Source organism: Pelodiscus sinensis, chromosome 23 (genome assembly GCF_049634645.1).
Source record: "Pelodiscus sinensis isolate JC-2024 chromosome 23, ASM4963464v1, whole genome shotgun sequence".
Lineage (NCBI taxonomy): Eukaryota > Metazoa > Chordata > Testudines > Trionychidae > Pelodiscus > Pelodiscus sinensis.
This window is the reverse complement of record NC_134733.1, coordinates 1,628,020-1,647,548: the sequence shown is the minus strand read 5'-3', so window position 1 is coordinate 1,647,548 and position 19,529 is coordinate 1,628,020. Positions and strand designations below refer to the sequence as shown.

Sequence of the window (19,529 nt, the reverse complement as noted above, 5' to 3'; positions counted from 1 at the left end):
TTCCTGGGTCCTTCCAAGCTTGCTAGAGTCACATTGCCAGTGGGAAACACCTCCCATGGGTGCAGCAGTGATATGGCTGCTCCCCTCAAAATCCAGTAATGTGACAGGAGGATTGGGGGCCATTGTAGCACAGGAGATCGGAGGGGAGGAACACCCGGTGTATTTAAGCTGTAAGCTGTTCCCGCGGGAAAGGGGGCGTGCGACTGTGGAGAAAGCGGCTCTGGCAGTTAAATGGGCGGTGGGCGCTCTGCATTATTTTCTTTGAAGGTACTGTTTCACGTTGGTCACCGAGCACACCCCCCTGAAGTGGATCCACACAATGAAAGACACAAAACCCCGGATCCTACCGTGGTACTTGAGCCTTATCAGTTTCAGGTAGTACACCGTCCGGGGAAGGCCCACCAGAACACGGACTGCCTTTCGGTGTGTGACAGGGCACCGTTGCCCCGCACTTGGGGGAACCACGACCGGGGCTCCAGGAGGAAGCACCCTGAATAAACACCGGCCAGGCGCCTTGCGGAAAAACGGTGCCTGCCGGAGAGTCCGGAATGGCCGGGACTGAGGCAGGCCGGACGCAGGAGGGGGCGCAGCCAGATGACATCACGAGTCACGCCGGCGAGGACGACGCCGGTCGTGGCGTCATGACGGACCCCACAAGGGCAACGGGGAGTTCAAAAGGGGATAGGAACATAAGAACGGCCATACTGGGTCAGACCAAAGGTCCATCTAGCCCAGTATCCTGTCTGCCGACAGTGGCCAGCACCAGGTGCCCCAGAGAGGGTGGACCGAAGACAATGATCAAGCGATTTGTCTCCGGACGGAGGGGGCAGAAGGGAGCAGCAGAGATGGACGAGGGGGGAGAAGGAGGCAGTGAGTTACTACAAGGGGGAGGCCCTCAGAGATGGGAGGGAGAAGGAAGTAACCCAGGGTAGGGCCGTGGAACCCATGAACAGGTAGTTTAGGGTCCGTGACCCCATCTGCTGGGTAGGGACGAAAGATTCCTATCCTTAGGGCCCTGGGTTGGGACTCGGGAAAGAGGGCGGGCCTGAGCCCCCTTCCCCCTCCCGGGGCGTGACTCGCCTGTGAGAAGGTTAGTCTCCACGAAGACGTTAATTGTATGTAACTGTATGTAATATTTGTAACTTTTGGGATGATTATAAATGAATGGGAATGGTGGTTGCACAATAAATAGCATCCAGGTCAAACCACCAGACCCTCAAATTAATTGGGGCCACAACTCGTGACACACATGACTGCCAGGAGCTGGCAGTAAGTGAATTTAGATTTTGCTTGGAGCAGAGGGTTGGAATAAGGGACCTCCTGAAGACTCTTCATTCTATGATTGGCCATGGCCAGAGACCAGCTAATGGGGCAGAGGGACCACTGGTCTGACCCAGTTTGGCCAGTCTGATCAAGCTCTGGACTGAAGAAAACTGGCAAGCTTTGAAAAAAGTTTTGGCCAAAAGAAATCTGATGAGGTTCAACAAGGACAAGTGCAGAGTCCTGCCCTTGGGACGGAAGAATCCCAAATACTGTTACAGGCTGGGGACCGACTGGCCAAGCAGCAGTTCAGATGTTCAGAAAAGGACCTGGCGGTTACAGTGGATGAGAAGCTGGAGATGAGTCAACAGGGAGCCCTTGTAGCCAAGAAGGTGAATGGCATATGACCTATGAAGCCAGGCTTCATGAACTGGGCTTGTTTAGTTTGGAAAAAAGAAGATTAAGGGGGGACATGATAGCGGTTTTCAAATATCTAAAACGGTGTCACAAGGAGGAAGGCGAAAATTTGTTCCTCTTGGTTTCTGAGGACAGGACAAGGAGTAATGGGCTTAAAGTGCAGCAGGGGAGGTTTAGATTGGACATTAGGAAAAAATTCCTAACTGTCAGGGTGGTCAAATATTGGAATAAATTGCCAAGGGAGGTGGTGGAATCTCCCTCTCTGGAGATATTTAAGAACAGGTTAGATAGACATCTGTCAGGGATGGTGTAGACGGAGCTTGGTCCTGCCTTGAGGGCGGGGGGCTGGACTCGATGACCTCTCGAGGTCCCTTCCAGTCCTATTATTCTATGATTCTATGATTCTATATTAGGGTGCATTAGGAGGAGCATTGCCAGCAGATCCAGAGAAGTGATTATTCCCCTTTATTTGGCTCTGGGGAGGTCACATCTGGAGTATTGTGTCCAGTTCTGGGCCCCCCACTACAGAAAGGATGTGGACGCATTGGAGAGGGTCCAGCAGAGGGCAGCCAAAATGCTGAGGGGGCTGGAGCACATGACCTATGAGGTGGGGCTGAGGGATTTGGGCTTATTTAGTTTGCAGAAGAGAAGAGTGAGGGGGGATTTGAGAGCAGCCTCCAACTCCCTGAAGGGGGTTCCAGAGTGGCTGGAGAGAGGCTGGTCTCAGTAGTGGCAGGTGGCAGAACAAGGAGCAATGGGCTCAAATTACAGTGGGGGACATATAGGTTGGCGATTAGGAAAAACTGTTTCCCTAGGCGGGTAGTGAAGTGCTGGGCTGGCTTCCCTAGGGAGGGGGTGGAATCCCATCCCTAGAGGTGTTTAAGTCCCGACTTAACAAAGCCCTGGCTGGGCTGATTGAGTTGGCCTGGGCCTGTGTTGGGAGGGGGTTGGACTCGATGACTCCTGAGGTCTCTGCCAGCCCGGGGATTCCATGATCGAAGACATGCTGACCAGCTCTGCGCCTGTCCCTCAGTGGAGAGATGCTGGGAGGGAGCTGAGGTGGGCTGTGGCCTCCAGACATGATGGAGGGGAAGGTTTCTATGCACGCTCCAGGATGGCTGTGGCCAGGGAGGGCACTGAAGGATCCATTGGCTCAGTGAAGTTGCACCAGTGTTAATTAGGAACCCATTTCAGTGCACAACAAACACCACTTTCCAGAGGACTTGTGAACTGTGCTACCTACCCGTGTGCGGTACCTGCTTGTGCTCTTTATTATTCACACACACACATTTGCAGACAACCCTCCTTTAGATGGCGCTCCACAGGGTGCAGTCTGGAGAGGACCTGCAGAAGTGGCTGCATTTCCACCAGGAGGGGGACATCACACTACATGCCCTACCAGGGGACTGGTGTTCTTTGTGATGTGTTGCTCATGTCCATTCCACAACTGAGGTGCATGCTCACCTCGTGCACTGGTGCTGGAAATTGCCCCCCGCAGTATCCGCAGGGGAGAGGCTCTGGTGACCCCTGGCGTGGCGCCTCCATGGTGCGGTGTAAGGGGTGCCGCGCACTCCCTGCGCCCTCCGCTCCTTCTTGCTGGAACCTCCAACAGTGGGGAAGGAGGGTGGGTCATGCAATGGACACGAGCCACACGGCTCGAAGAACCCCGGTTCCAAACAAGACACCCATCTTGTCTTCTTCAAGCGCTTGCTCATGCCCAGGCCCCAACAGGTGGCTCTCTGCAGTAGCCACTGGGAGGTGGGCCGGAGTTCAGGGATCAGAGAGTGCAGCACTGCCAGCTGAACTCGGCGTCCTCTCTAGCCTGGGGTGAAAGCGCCGACGGCCATGCAGCTGTGTTAGGGCACTGCCAAAGCGGCTGCATCCTGGTCGCATGGGCTCTCATAACAGCAGTGTGGGGAAACCAGACAGGTCATAGCAGGCGCGGATGCAGGGGGTGATCCTGTTTGAAATTCTCTGGGTGGAGACAGGCTGGCCCGTCATCCACTCCACTGCAGAGACCAACAACTGGGTGGATTTCTGGAATGGCCTAGTTCTGTCTAGGTAAAAAGCCAGCATCTATCTCACCTCTAACATGGGCGGCTGTCTCTCCTCACTTCAAAAGCGGGGCTTGGGGCAGAGGGTGGTAGGGAGATGTCCTGGCCCCTATGCAAAGAGGACACTACCTTTGGAAGGAAGGCTGGGTGAGATCTAAGCTGAAACTTGTCCTTACGGAGACTGTGCACAGAGGTTCGGAGATCAGGGCCCAAATCTGAGACTCACCTGCCCGTTGTAATGACTATGAGGAAGGCCAGGTGTCCTCCAAGGGATGCCCTGTGAGTATAACCAGCTCCAAGTTCAGGTCCCATGAAGGGACTGGAGACGTGACCAAGGGGTAAAGCCACTCTAGGCCTCTGAGACACCTGGCCCGTCATGTTGTGGGAGAAGACCCTGTGGCCTTGAACAGTGGGAGAGAAGATGGAGATAGCCACCTTCAATGAGCAAGGCTTGCGCTAGGCCCTGGTTCTTCAAGTGGAGTAGATAATCCAGGATCAAATGGGCCGTAGCTGCTGAGGAGGAGATGCTGTGATCAGCCACCCAATGTGAGAACCTCGCCCATTTGGCCAGGTGGCTCTCTGATTTCTGCTCCTTAGGACCTGGCAGACTCCTTCTGACCACCTTGCCTGCCAGGTGAGGGTGAAAGACATAGCACTCTGGTGAGCAATGCCATCTCCTCTGGGGTATGTCTAGACTACATGGCTCCGTCGACCTCATTTCACGAGGCAGACCGGAGCAGTCGACAAAGGCTTCCCTTGTCGACCGCGGCGCGTCCAGACTGCCCCGCCGTGCCGCCAAACAGCTGATCAGCACAGCGCGGCGGCCAGTTTGATGGAAATGACGTGGCAATTATTTAAATCGCCGCTTCATTTTCCTATGTCTAGTAAACTCATCAACGTGGCTCCGTCGACGGAGTCCCTGGGTCCTGGAGGCCCCAAGGTGGGCTCCCCAGCCAAGGCCCAAGGCATTCGATACCAGCTGGGTGGTATGATGGTGGCTCTGGAATGGACCAGAACACTCCACCAGCGAAGGGGGTAAGAGCTCTGCTGTGGAGGGTGCATATGAAGTCTGGCGTGATGTAAGATGTAAGCACATGCCTGGGAGGTGGAGACTTACTCTGGGTTTTGTCATGGGGAGCCGGGAGACCCCCTCAATGAGGCCTGCCAAAGCTCTGACCATTTCCTCGGGGAGGAATGGTCTGGCAGTCGTAGCGCTGAGTACCACCATGGACTTTATTTTCTGCACTGGTACTAATGTGAACTTGTCATTCACCAGCAGGCCTAGAGAGTGGCACGTGGTCAGCAGGGACCTGGAACTGCCCTGGATTAGCTGGTCATCAAGGTACAGAAAGATCTGGAGGTAACAACCACAACCAACATGCATTTGAGGACTCTTGGGGTGTGTCTAGACTACATGCCTCCGTCGACGAAGCCATGTAGATTAGACAGATAGGCAAAGGGAAATGAAGCCGCGATTTAAATAATCGCGGCTTCATTTAAATTTACATGGCTGCCGCGCTGAGCCGACAAACAGCTGATCAGCTGTTTGTCGGCTCAGCGTGTTAGTCTGGATGCTCCGCGCTGACCTGAAAGCCTTTTATCGACATCCCCCTTATGCCTCGTGGGATGAGGTTTACGGGGGATGTCGATAAAAGGCTTTCATGTCGGCAGGGGAACGTCCAGACTAGCGCGCTGAGCCGACAAACAGCTGATCAGCTGTTTGTCGGCTCAGCGCGGCAGCCATGTAAATTTAAATGAAGCCGCGATTATTTAAATCGCGGCTTCATTTCCCTTTGCCAAAAAACCAAACCTACATGGCTCTGTCGACGGAGCCATGTAGTTTAGACGTACCCTTGGAGCTGTCGACAGGCCAAATGAGAGGACCACAAACTGGCAGGACGGAAGGAAGCAAAGAACGTGCTTGTGGGGATGTGGATGTATGTACCCTGAAGGCAGAGGGCAGCACACCAGTCTCTGGGACCCAGGGAGGGAATGACTGAGGCCAGGGAAACCATGTGAAACTTCAGCCAAGGTAGGTACCAGTTGAGCTCTTGCAGGTTGAGCACAGGCCTGAGACTTCCTTTCACCTTGGGGCTAAGGAAATAAAGGGAGTAAAATCCCCTGTTCCTGAATTCCACAGCGGCCACTTCCACCACGAGTAGCTGTAGAAGTTGCTGCACCTCCTGGTCAAGAAGATGCTTGTGCAAGGGATCCCGGAAGAGGGATGGGGAGGGGGGGTGACTGAAGGGTGTATCCCTGAGAAATGATGTTGAGGACCCGTCAGTCTGGAGTTACAAATGCCCATGGCTGGGAAAAAAATGGGAAAGATGGTTGAAGAATCGTGTGTGTGTGTGGGGGGGGGGAGATAAGGGGGCGGGGAGGGGCATGAGTACTGGATCCACCATGCAGACTGGTAGGTTGCCCTGGAGCATCCCATCAAAACAGACACTTGCTAACCTGCTTCTCCTTGGAAGGGCCAGGCTGCGGGGCTGGCCGAGGGTGGTGAGAGGAGAGATTCCCATTGCTCCTCTGCAGCTGTGTGATGGCTCCTGGTGGGGTTGGTTCTCTTGACTCGGGGCCTGCTGGGGGATGGGGCTGGAGCATACAGACCAAGCCTCTTCAAGCTGGTCAAGCGCCATTGACACCACAGAGCTTGACACCTGTCTGTTCCGCAGACCAGGCCTTGCCATCCAATGGGAAACCCTGCAGCGAGCTCTGGGCCTCAATGGAGAGGATGGACCGAAGGAGCCAAGACGCTCTGTGCATCAAGACTGCAGAGGCCCTGGTTTGAGCAGCCAAGGTGACCTGGAGAGCCACCCTGGCAGCCGCAGCCAGGGGCAGGTGACCATTTTGCGGGGCCTAGGGCAGCACAATTTCGCGGGGCCCCCCTTCACCACGGTGCATGCACGGGGGTTCTTGAAGTGCGGGGCCCGGGGCGGCCGCCCCGCTCGCCCTGCCCTAGAGCCGCCCCTGGCCGCAGCTCCTTCCTCCAGGAGCACTCCAAGTCCTGCCTGTTTTCTCAGGCAGGAAGGCCTCCACCTTGGACAGACCTGGCCCTACGTTGAAGTCGTGTTGCCCTAAGAGCACCTGGTGGGTCGCCGCCTGAGCTGGAAACTGGAGGACGAAGGAAGCTTGTGACCAATCTCTGGGAGTCCGTATTTGTAGGGTCACTGTGGGCCCTGGGAAGGGTCCTCGCAGCAGGAGGGAGGATGCTGGCCGAGGGGAAGGCCCCTAGCTTGGAGGCTGTCCCCGTGGGGATGTCTCCGCCCTCTGGGGCCCTGTGCAGCGCTTGGCTGCATGGCAGTGGCGGTCCCCGCTGCAGTGCCCACGCTAACCCCATGGAGCTGCCGGGTCTCCGAGGGACGAAGGCAGGGGGACAGTGATGGATTTACAGGCCCACTAAGGAGCGATGGGGCGCTGGCCCCTCAGCCACTCTGGAGCATGCTCCCTGCGGCCTGCTGCCAAGGGAGCTCTGCAGGGAGGAGAGTCTGGGGTGGGGCAGGACTGTGAGTAAGACTCTTCCTTCTGACTAATGGCTCCTTGAGGGGGGGCTGCGAAGCGCCCCATAGCCAGCGCCCCACACTGAGCTTGTGTAAGGGAAGGCTGGGGCCAAGCCCCGCACTGAAGGGGAGAGGGAGCAGCCCAGGGGACCGGTGATGGGGGAGGGCTTAGGTCCCACTCCCCTCTTTCTCCCACTGCCTGGGAGGTCACATTGGGTGATGAATTGTGGAGAGGCTATTTGGGTGCTGCCTGACCAGTAGGCCTGCTGATGCCCAAGCCAGGTCTGCAACAGAGGCTTCATGTCCCCGTGGCACCCCCCAAATCCTGGGCTACAGCAGGGATGGAAACTGTCCCCGGTGCCCTGAGGGCCACACTGAGGTAAGGCAGCCTTCTTTAGACGGCCTCCGGGTGCCCCCAGCACCCCCCGCCCAGCGCCGCTCTCACCTCCGCCACGCTTCCTGCTCCAGCGCCTGAAAGGGGGAGCTGCTCGCGTCAGCCCTACGCCTCCCGAGCTGGAGGAAGTCTCCTCTGGCCCCTGCATCGCCACGTGGCCCCAGAGATGCATATGGGCCCGGGCCTCTACCAAGGGGGCTGCCATGCAGACCTCCCACAGCCAGGGAACCCCCCAGCACGGCACAGGCTGAGCCCAGCCATAGCCTTGCAGGGAGCCTTCCCTCCTTCCATGCCCATGACCGAGTTCAATGGTCCCACTACATCGCTCTTGAAAACTTACATCTTGATTGGTCATGTCCCAGTAGGGCCGCTCCCCGTAGGACATCACCTCCCACATGACGATGCCGTAGCTCCACGCGTCGCTGGCCGAGGTGAATTTCCGGTACTGAATTGCCTCCGGCGCCGTCCACCGGATCGGAATCTTCCCCCCCTGCGGGAAAGGAGCAGAGACGGCTGTGACTGGCGTAGCGGCCACGGCCAAGCTGCGACGTGGAGCCGCCAGGGCAGCCAGCTAGAGTCCTGAGCCCTGAAATGACAAATGCGCAGGGCTCCTCCGCACACTGACACAGGCGGCGAGGCAAGGCCTGCCCTTTGGGACTAGCGGGCTACCTGGACATGAGCCAATTTATCCCCCCGTCTTGCAGGGATGGAGCCCTGAGCTGACGGCCGGCCGCTAATGGCCGGGTTATATGAGAGTGCTGTCCTCCTACAGCCTGCTGCAGCCGAAGGCTTGTGGGGCCTGTAGTGGATCAGGACAGCGATACCGTAAATTCCAGATTCGCTGGTGGCTCCTGCTCCGCCAGCGATGATCAACATTCGCTGCCTGCGTTTTCGTAGGCACCCTCAGTATCTCGTGCCAGCTCGGTGCCGGGAGCTAGCACAGTAGACTTCACGAGAGCCCCCACAGACCACAGACTCAGCTAAGATCCGAAGGCACCCGAGTCGGATTTATTGTCGAATGTCGGTAGCCAATGGCCTCCGAGCCCCTACGAATTTTACCCGGGACAATGAACCCGGCTCAGTTGATGGTACTGAGTTCGCTATCGCCCCCTAGGTCAGCCAAAGAGTTACGTCAAGGTTCCCCAGCATTTATAGACAGAAATGAACAACCTGCGATACCCACTGTCCGGATCATCTTACGCACTAAGACACGTTTGGTGCCTCCCCTTGGACTGTCCTCCAAAGCAGCCACTGCCCCCTGTTCTGCTTTCACTCTTGTTTCCGACTATTTTATCATGTGCTCAGTGGGGTGTGCCTGCCCTGCCCTGCGGGAATCGATTCACATGTTCCGTGTGCTTCTACCGGTGCCAGCAACTCTAGTGCCAAGGGACAATGACTTGTACCAACATCTGCTTGTGACTCGGCCTGTCTGTCACTCAGCGTGTAACTCTTGCTCACTTTGGTGCAAGCACCATGGCCTGGCTTCAGGCTCTTTCTTTCTCCTTCAGGGCCAATAGAGTCATTTGCAGAAAAATATGAAACTACAGGAAGCTCTGAGTGGTCTCTTGAGTTTCTCTCCACCCTCTTGCTTTCAGCTCCGTATCACAGTGGAAGGGCACAGGCGGTCCTGTTTAACTGCTCGCGGTGTGCAGGGTGCATGACGCCCCGGGGCGAGAGTTCTCACGCTGGAAAATTTCTGGTTGTCTTTTTGTAACACAGAGTCAGAGAGGCCCAAGTTGGGCAGCTACCGTCCTGCCAACAGAGCCCATGCACTGGAGTCACTGCTGGCTTACGCAGGCTGAAGTGCAGCAGATCTGGCCCATGAGAAGAATTACCTGCCCCCTCTTACTACAGGTCCTGTGGGGTGGAACAAGCTCAGACCACTACAGATCTAGACACAGGAGCAATACCATTACCCACAATGCTCCCTGGGCTTTGATCAGACCCACTGAACTTCAGACCTAAGGGTTTGAGCAGAGGTGTCCCGAGAGAGACGGATGCAGCGAGTGCCCAAGGACCCAGACTGGGGTTGAGGACGTTCCAGAGGCCTAGGCAGAGAAAGCCTTTCCATCCGCCACGCAAGGCCAGCACTACCGGCCAGCACTGTGTCCCTGTCAGCACAGCTCTCCCCTCTGCAGGGCAGCTGCCATGCCCAGTCTTCTGGGCTCGCTCTGGGTCATTCCAGCATTTCTCCAGGCCAACTGCTACTTGTGCCAGGAGGCAAAGGCTCACAGTGCTGTGTCTCTCCCCTCCCTTCCTCACGGAGCGCCAGCCGTGCAGAGCAGGAGAGAGTGGAAGTGCACCTTGGCTGCGTGGCTGTTACTCGCGCATGAGCCCCTGCCCAAGCGAAAGCATGTGCCTTGTCCCTCTGCAAGCTTGGCAAACGCTCACCTTTGGGGGGGACTTGGAAAGCTGAAAACACTTACGAGACAAATTAAGTTGTGAGAAAAACATTACATAGAAAAATGTTAATAATAATTGGGAATTGTTTGAAAATACTTTTCTAGATGCCAAAAAGCCAACAATCTCACGATCTAGAAAAAAGGTCACACTGATTGAACAAACAGCTTGGCTTAGAGAGGAGGAGAAATCAGACCTAAAAAACTTACAGCAAATCGAAGAATAGGAAGTTGATAGTAATGCATATAAACCAGAATTTAAAAATTATAGAAAATTGATAAGGGAAGCAAAGGGACACAAGTGCTCTATGGTCAATAAAGTTAAGAAGAAGAAGTGGTTTTAAAGTATAGTAGGAACAAGATAAACCCTGGCAATAGGATAGGATAAATGATTACTAGATGGAAATGGTAGAACAGTCAATAATAACGCAGAAAACCAGAAGTATTTGATAAATATTTTTGTTCAGAATTTGGGAAATGTCCAGCTGACTTAGCTATAACATTGGAAGCTAATGAAATACTTTCCATTCCAACCGTAACTAAGGAGGATGTTAAAAAGAAGCTCTTAAAGCTGGACAGTTTAAAATTAGCACTTCCTGATAACTTACATTCAAAAGGAGCTTTCTGAACTGTTAATGTTGATTTTCCAAGTCTTGGGAAAATTAGGAAGTTTCAGAGGACTGGAAAAAAATGAATGTGGGGGCCAATATTTAAAAGGAGTTTGCATGATGAAAGACTCGAAGAGTTTAGTCTGATTATCTTAACAAAGAGAAGATTAAGGGAGATTTGAACACAGTCCAGGGGGACGGAGAGCAAAGCGGCGGAACACGCAGGCAGCGGACAGCCCAGACGCATCTGGGCTGTCAGCTGGCCGCGTGCTCCGTGGCTTTGCTCTGCTCTGCTCTCCATCCCCTTGGTCTGCAGACCAGGGGGACGGGGAGCAGAGCAGAGCAAAGCGGCGGAACACGCGGCCAGCTGACAGCCCAGACGCATCTGGGCTGTCCGCTGCCCGCGTGTTCCGCCGCTTTGCTTCCTCTCCCTGGTCTGCTGGAGACCAGGGAGAGGGAGGGCCCCGTTCTTAACTGCGGATCTGACGTAAGTCGGATCCGCGTAACTCGGGAACTGCCTGTAATAGGGTACTAAGTAATAGCCAGCATGCAATTGTCAAGACCAAATCATGCCAAACCAACCTAATTTCCTTCTTTGACAGAGTTAATCAGCCGAGTGGATGGGGGGAAATAGGAGACATACTAAATCTTGATTTTAGTGACCCTTGTCACTCAGTCCCACAAGAAATTCTCACCAGCAAGCTAGGAAAATATGGTCTAAACTGTGCAGAACTAGTTGAAAAATTGTTCTCAAAGAATAGCTCTTAATGGTTCACTATCCAACTGGAAGTGTTCATCTGGTGATGACCAACAAGAATATGTCACAGGTCAGGGCAAGGCAATCTTTCCATAACAACGTGGCTACTGGAATGGAGAATATTCTCATGACATCTGTGGCGTGCAGACGAGAGGAGTTGCGAGCACTGTGGAGGGCAGGATTCGAATTCAAAGCAGCGCTGACACACTAGAGAATTAGCCTGGACTAGCACAAGTGCAGTGGAACACACCCAGGGCGCAGTGTGCAGTCCTTTTCTGAGCGTGGCAGAGCTCTGGCTGTGCCTCATGGGCCCTGGGCTTCTGGCGGACAGTGTCCATCCTCAGGCTCAGCACGTCCCACCGACGGCAGGTTCACAGCCTACTGAGCCACACTCATCACAGGCTAGTCCATAGGGTGGAGGTGAGGCCCCTTTGTAGTCCTGGTCTCCCTGTCCAGGGACAGACTGTGCAGTGGTGGGGGAACCCGGGCCCGCCCACTAGTCCGGGTTCTGGCCCAGGGACCCTAAGGCAGCAGCAACAGATGCAGTTTGTTCTACTCCCCGTCTGGCAACTACTTCCCTGGGCCACTTCTCCAAGCGATCCCGCCCAGCACCCTTCCTTTGGCACCTGAGCAGCTTATCCTGCTCCTCCACCGCACTCTGTCTGGCCCCCAGATCCCAGCGACCCCTCGCACTCTCCTGCCTTCCTCCTCGCACACCTCCGAACTACCAAGAGCAGCCCTTGAAGCCAGTCTCCTGCTGGTTCTAGGCCAGCCCCTGCCAATTTACCCTGGGAACAGAGACCTACTTAATCTAGGGCTCCCCTATGTCCCTTCGAATGCTCTTCTCTAGCCATCTGATCTCCCCGTCACATTGGGACGTTAACATCAAACGCACGATGAAAGAAGGGGAATAAAGACAGTTCCCTGGCTCCGTCCCGGGGGTTCCTCGAGACGTGGCGGGCTCATACACCTGCGCATCTCGAAGAACCCTGGTCACGGAACCACGGTAACTGGCTTTTCTTCGAGTGCCTTCTCAGGCCCATTCGACATAGGTGCCAGCTGCAACGCGGCTCTTCCCAAGGCAGGACCTCGGGGCTCGTGGCGTCGGGTGCTGCGCAGAGGACCAAGCTGCGGCCCTAGCCACATGCAGGGCAGGAACGCTGGCAAGGAAGGCCACGGAGGAGGCCTGCGTGCTGGTCGAGTGGGCGCTGACACAAGGGCGTGTCCGAATACATGGGGTTCCCAGGCAAAGGCTCGGAGGAAGCTATCCTGAGCCAGGTGGAAGGCTGAGGCCACTTTAGGTAGGAAACCAGGCACCTGAGCCTTGTCTAGGGGCTCAGCAGGAGGGTCCAATGACGTCGCTGTGCTACGCGGTGCAGAGCGTGGCAGGGCGGGTCGCTCACTGGCCTGGGCTCATCGCCCCGACCCGAGGCTGGACCCTGCGGCGCCTGGACTAGCTACCGAATCACGGCGAAGCGACCGACAATGGAACTGTGCAGGGAACGGGAAATGTGCAAGAGCTCAGGCTGAGATGAGCAGGTTCCAAGCACCGTCACGGCAGGGCAGGGGCCAGAGGCGCCCTATATAGCGCAGCACGTGTGCGCCTGAGTCCTTTCCCCTGCGGGTGCTGCTGGGGGAACTTCCGGCACGGCGAGCCCCACGCTGCATGGGCCTGAGCAGCACCCGGGGTGAGAACCGGCCCAAAGGAGCATGAGTCCCGTTCCCAAGGCTGCTGTCAGGCTGGGTTGGATTCGTGGCTCTGTCCCACGGAAGGGGCGGGAGCTCACTGTCCCGCTGAACTCAGAACTGGCGAGGCCTCAGCTGGAGAACCCGTTCAGTTCCGGGTGCCCAAGCAAGCGATTCCCTCGCTGCTGTTCCCTCCGCGGGGCAGGGGAGCGTGGGGAGGAAAGATGGAGGCAAGCGGAAGAGTCTGTCAAGCAGAAGAACAAAACCAATCAAAAGTGCCTCCAACCTGAGCTCCGGGGAGGGCCGGAAAGCTGAGCCTGTGGCCAAGAGGAACGGCTCCCTGGGCCGTGCTGGCGGTTCATGCTCGGAAGGAGACCCGCTGATCTCTAGGTCCACTGCAGGTGGACAAGAAACGAGCAAGGCGGGTTTAGGGTCGCTGGCGATGGAGTTCCCGGCTCATGCGGACGCGCTGAGGGAGAGGCTGACCAGCGCCATGGCAGCAGCACGGACTGTGCCCGACAGCCCCACAGGGCTCAGACGAGCAGGCGCTTGGCACAGCTGGCCCGTGCTCCCATCACAGGTAGCACAACTCGTCAGCCCTGGCTTGCCCAGAGGCAGCCCAGAAGGGCAGGGGGGTGTTGGAACAGCCTCGCCCGGCAGCCTGGAACCCCTCATCAGTCAGGGAGGCCCCGGGATTCTCAGCTCTGCCTCACCCCAGCTGGCTGCACTAGATGACCTCGAGGAGCTCTACGCGCCTGCCACTGGCTTCCCCACAGTCCTTGGAAGCAGCGGATGCTGCGACTGCAGGTCTCCTGTCCAGTGCGTCGCTTTGGGGCACTGGCTGGGGGCAGGGAGCCGGCTCTGGAGCAGCGCATGAGGCAGCAAGGAGGAGACATAAAGCACCGACAGAAACGCAAAGAAATCCTGAATTCCCGACTCTGTGTCCGGGATCGCGAACGGCCTCCCGCCGCTGGCTCCAGCCTCCGTCCACCCGGCAGCCCTGCAGTGCACGGGCCTGCTACAGCGCGTCACCCCCTGGGGTGCAGCCCCTGCCCCGCATGGCAAGGCCCGTCCCCGTGGCCCTGCCAGGCTTCCCTGTGCGCAGGGCCTGCGGGCTACGGTCGCCCTGAGCTCGCCAGCAGGGCAAGGGCTCTGCAACGCCCCCCCCCCCCCCCGTGCGCTTTTGCTCTCCCCCCGCGGCCCCGGAGCCGGGGTCTTACCAGGGCGCTGGTGTAGGTGGGATCTGAGGTGTCGTCCTCCAGGAAGCGGGACAGGCCGAAGTCGGACACCTTGCAGACCAGGTTGCTGTTGACGAGGATGTTGCGGGCGGCCAGGTCCCGGTGCACGTAGTTCATGTCGGCCAGGTACTTCATTCCCGCCGCGATGCCCCGCAGCATGCCCACCAGCTGGATGACCGTGAACTGCCCGTCGTTTTGCTTGGGGGAGACAGGAGAAGTCCCATGGGAGGGGGGAGGGGCGGGTTAGCGCTTTGCTCCCTCACAAGAGCAGGGCGAGAGGCAGGCAGATGGGGCGTGACAAGGAACCGCAGGGCCGGGCCCCAAGAGGCCTGAGTCTGCCCAGAACTCTGCTGCTTCCGGCCGGCCAGGGCAGCTGGAGGGAGAGCGTGTGGAGGGACACGCCCCTTCAGTGCTGCCCTCTCGGGGGTGCTGACACCCCGATACGCCAGGCACGTCGCTCGGTCAGCAAAGGGGGTATTGCTCACCTCCGGCTGCGGCCCACACAGGCCTAGATCTGGCTGGAGGGGTAACCCTGCCCAGTGGCAAAGCTTCCCCTGACCTCAGTAGAGCCAGGATGTGCCCTTGCCTGCGTCGGCACCGTGTGCGTGTGCGTACGTGCACACCCGTGTGCAGTGAGTGCACGGAGCTCGCGGCTGTCTGTGTCTGCACTGTCGCCGTGGCACCTGACCCACGCAGCTAACGGCGGTAAAGTGCAGGGCAGACAAGCCCTGGGCATCGGCTCCTTACCAAGACCAGAACAGGTGTTTGTGTAGGGCCTACAAGTATTAACTCACCCAGGATGTTCACAGTGGTGGCTGGTCTCAGCAAGCGTGACCCACTGGGAGCAGCTGGGGCTCAGGTCCCCAGGGACTCGGCACCCTGACGCCTGACCCTGAGCACGTGTGAAAGGGGTCCCGCCTGTGGCTCAGTGATCAGGGTGTGAGCGTGGGCCTGTCGCACGGCCCTCGGGCAGAGCCCTCCAGAGCCCGCAGCGGGGAGCTGCAGTGAGTGAGCCAGGCCTGCCCCCGCCCCACCCTGTCCCAGCATCCCCTCTGCCCCCCTCCGCCCAGCACTCCTACCCGCAGAAAGGAGTCCAGGGAGCCGTTCTCCATGAACTCGGTGATGATCATGACCGGGGCGCTCTTGGTGACCACGCCCTCCAGGTGGATGACGTTGGGGTGGTCGAACTGCCCCATGATGCTGGCCTCGCTCAGGAAGTCCCGTCGCTGCTTCTCCGTGTAACCCGCCTTCAGCGTTTTGATGGCCACGAAGATCTCTCTCTTGCCAGGCAGCTTGAGGTGCCCACTGCACACCTCCCCAAACTCCCCTGCGGTGGGGAGCACAGGTTACACACTGCAGGCCCCCTGCTCTGCCCGGCCACTCAGACACTGCAGGGGGCCCTGCTCCTCCCCTCCAGGAAACATGTCCACCCTGCCACGCACCCACCCTGCCACGCACACGGCTCCAGGACCATGGCCTCGCACCCACCCTGCCACGCACACGGCTCCAGGCCCATGGCCTCGCACCCACCCTGCCACGCACACGGCTCCAGGCCCATGGCCTCGCACCCACCCTGCCATGCACACGGCTCTGAGCCCGTGGCCTTGCACCCACCCTGCCACGCACACGGCCCCAGGCCCATGGCCTCACACCCACCCTGCCACGCACACGGCTCTGAGCCCGTGGCCTTGCACCCACCCTGCCACGCACACGGCTCTGAGCCCGTGGCCTTGCACCCACCCTGCCACGCACACGGCCCCAGGCCCATGGCCTCGCACCCACCCTGCCACGCACACGGCTCTGAGCCCGTGGCCTCGCACCCACCCTACCACGCACACGGCCCCAGACCCGTGGCCTCACACCCACCCTGCCATACACATGGCTCCAGGCCCGTGGCCTCGCACCCACCCTGCTACGCACACACAGCCCCAGGCCCATGGCCTCACACCCACCCTGCCACATACACACAGCCCCAGGCCCATGGCCTCGCACCCACCCTGCCACGCACACATGGCCTCAGGCCCATGGCCTCACACCCACCCTGCCACGCACACACAGCCCCAGGCCCATGGCCTCGCACCCACCCTGCCACGCACACATGGCCTCAGGCCCATGGCCTCACACCCACCCTGCCACGCACACATGGCCTCAGGCCCATGGCCTCACACTCACCCTGCCACGCACACACAGCCCCAGGCCCGTGGCCTCGCACCCACCCTGCCACGCACACATGGCCTCAGGCCCATGGCCTCACACCCACCCTGCCACGCGCACACAGCCCCAGGCCCGTGGCCTCGCACCCACCCTGCCACACACACACAGTCCCAGGCCCGTAGCCTCACACCCACCCTGCCACGCACACGGCCACAGCCCGTCCAACCCACCCTCACGCCCCTGCCCACCTCTTTCTGGGGGCGGCTGAGTGCATTTGGAATCTCACCGCTGGCCCCCCTTGTTTTGTGCCACCTGCTTCTCCTCAGGCTTACTCAGCCTTCCAGCTGAGGAGCCCACAGCGCTCCCTCTGGGTCAGCGAGCTGGGGCTGGGAGGTGTCCCTACCTTGTGGGGCTGAGTGTGCCACTCGCACAGCACCCACTGCCAGCCTGGTGCTGAGTCCGGGCATGCCAGCTAGCAGAACATGCCTGGGCTGTCCCCATCTCCTGTCCCCATGGGCCCTGCCTCAGTGGCAAAGGTCCTCCCAGCCCCAGGACTGGCTGCCAGGAGGGCGCTGTGGGGCTGACGGAGCACCCAGCCCCACAAGCCCAGCCTACCTGCTCCGATCACCTGCTCAATTTTGACACAAGAGATGTCAATTTCCTTTGCAAACTCCCTGACGGCCTCATTGGGATCCTCGTAGGTGAAGGGGTCAATGTAAATCTTCATCCCAGGTGTCACTGTGAATAGGGGGGAGCGTCAGAGAGGCAAAGGGCAGGGCAGCCAAACAGCAAGAAGATGCACAAAGGGAAGGAAGAACCCACGTGCACGTGCATGCGTGTGTATGTGTGTGCGTTTACATGCATGTGCATGTGTGTGCACGTTTGCGTGTGCGTGTGTGTGCACGTGTGCGTGTGTGCGCATGCTTGTGCATGTGTGCAAGAGGGAAATGCTGCTGCGGGGAAGGGGAGCAGGGCAGGAGACTGGCGCGTGGGAAGGCGCCGGCACCCCCAGGAACAGCGCAATCCATGCAGAGCGTCTTGCTCGCCGAAGCCGGCTCTCCCCAGCAGGCCCCTCCCAGACACAGGGCTCCCCTGGCATGCAGGAGCCTGGCGCCTGGGCCAAGGGAGCCTGCAGCTTATCCCACCCACTGGTTCCCCAGAGACACTGACAGGGCCTGGCAGAGCCGGCCCCAGCGAGCCCATCGCCCCCCAGGCCCAGGAACCTCACGCCCAGCGGGGCTCCCCTGCAGCAACCCAGAACCACCTGAGTTCATATGGGGGAATCCAGACGGGAGCCAGCGAACCCCTTGCCCATAAGGTGTCTCGCCTTGGGGACGCCCAGCCCCAGCTCAGAACACCCCAGCCTGCCCACTGCACTGGCTGCCCCCGATCGCCTGGGCATGTCCCTGCCCCAAGCCAGGCTCTGAACGGGCAGCTCCCCTGCCTGGCCCGAGGGCTCCCCCCACTGCACCAAAGTGTGAAGCCCTGACTGCATCCCGCGAGCCACGGCCACAGCGGTGAGCACAGCGGTAGCCCTGCCTCAGGCCCCCCGCCCTGGAGATGGCGCAGGCAAGCCTCGGGCAAACCTCCCGTCCCTCAGGCCGTGGGGCTGGCAATGCCTGCCACCTATGACTAGCAGGGCACTTGGGCTCCCAATCCCGTCCCCCTGCGCGCATATGAAAATGCTGGTTTATGTGACTTGCTGAAGGCCACACAGCCAGCCAGTGGCAGAGCCGGGGAGCTAGAGAATCCAGTCTGGTGTCCTGCCCGCACGATCTCCTACAAATAACTCCCCAGAGGCAGGGCGGTGGGGAGGAACCCAGCAGCCAGACAGGACAGGGCCCAGGGAGGGAGCCCATCTGGAACTCACCACTGCACACTGGACTCATCCGGGGCAGTTGGCAGAGCCCTGCTCCGGCCTGTCCCAGCCCTTGGGCTGCGAGGGGTACAGCACGGGGCTTCTAGCGGAGCAGACCCAGCCGCTGGGCGAGCCGGTGCCAGGCTGCAAGGAGGCTCACTGCAGAGAGCAAGCCTAGGGCGCTCCCAGGCGGGACGGGGCTCGTGGCACTTCCACCAAAGCCACGTGCACGGCTCCGGCACCGTGGCTGGGCACAGAGCAAGGCCCAGTGGTTGCCCATGTGCCATCCCCGGCCACACGCGCGTCTGTGCACACGCCCCGCAGGGCTGCCCCGGCAGACAGTACAGCCCTCGCCAGCTGCGCGGACCAGACTTCTCCTGCGGCAACTCGGCTGCCCGGAGCGGCCGATGGGTCCACACCGGTGTGCCCAGCTACGCGGGTCACAGGGCCCGGCGGCACCGCTCCCTCCTCCGGCTGTGGCTGGTGTGCAGCTGGGCCGGGAGCCGCGCAGGGTGCGGATTCAGGGACGCACAGCCAGGTGGTGAGTGGGATTCTAGAGAGCGGCTCAGGCCCCCGGGCAGGTGGCAGGCCCGGGGGGCTCCGGCTTCCGTCCTGTCAGAGGGGGTCACGCTCTGCCAATGGAGAGCCCCGCTGGAGGCTACGGAGCCGCGGGTTTCGCACCAGTAACCGGAACGTTGCCCAGTCAATTCCGCAGTAAGTCTGGCTCAATCAAAGAGCTGGGGTACCGGGGAAGACTCTCCCAGTGGCTGGGCCAGGGGGTTTCCCAGGCACGAGCGCGAGGTGCCGGAGGGGCCGTGTGCCTACGTACTGTGGCCACTGGTGTAGTGCTGCAGCTTGTCGGTGTACTCCGAGTCGGCCCGCTCAAAGCCCCGTCTTCTGAAAGGAAAGGGAGCACTGAGCCGGGGGAGGGCCGGGCCGCGAGCACAGCGCATGGCAGCACCATCCCACTGTGCCCATGCAGCCCCAGGGCCCTCTGCCCCGCCCGCCCTCCCCCACGTGCCCTCTGCCCCCATCCCTGCCTAACCCTCCCCACCTCAGCCTCCCTCTGCCCCGGCCTCTGCCCTGCCTCCCCCACCTGCCCTCTGCCCTGCCTCCCCCACCTGCCTTCACCTCCCCCACCTGCCCTCTGCCCTCATCCCTGCCTAACCGTCCCCACCTCAGCCTCCCTCTGCCCCAGCCTCTG

The 19,529-nt window shown here is 59.3% G+C and overlaps 1 protein-coding gene across 3 annotated transcripts in view; it reads right to left on the bottom strand.

Annotated features, from left to right (window-relative positions):
• The window catches only part of EPHB2 (EPH receptor B2), a 259,421-nt gene that overhangs the window by 29,131 nt on the left and 210,761 nt on the right, over positions 1 to 19,529 (bottom strand). The window contains exons 9-13 of one of the 3 annotated variants that reach the window (XM_075906628.1): positions 19,155 to 19,222; positions 17,083 to 17,205; positions 15,393 to 15,640; positions 14,296 to 14,511; positions 7,966 to 8,115 (exon numbers count right to left, since the gene is read on the bottom strand). In XM_075906628.1, coding sequence (XP_075762743.1) covers positions 7,966 to 8,115; positions 14,296 to 14,511; positions 15,393 to 15,640; positions 17,083 to 17,205; positions 19,155 to 19,222 — 805 coding nt within the window. Of the gene's footprint in view, positions 1 to 7,965; positions 8,116 to 13,272; positions 13,471 to 14,295; positions 14,512 to 15,392; positions 15,641 to 17,082; positions 17,206 to 19,154; positions 19,223 to 19,529 lie in introns of those variants that run through there. The other 2 variants (XM_075906629.1, XM_075906630.1) reach the window with 2 other exon arrangements.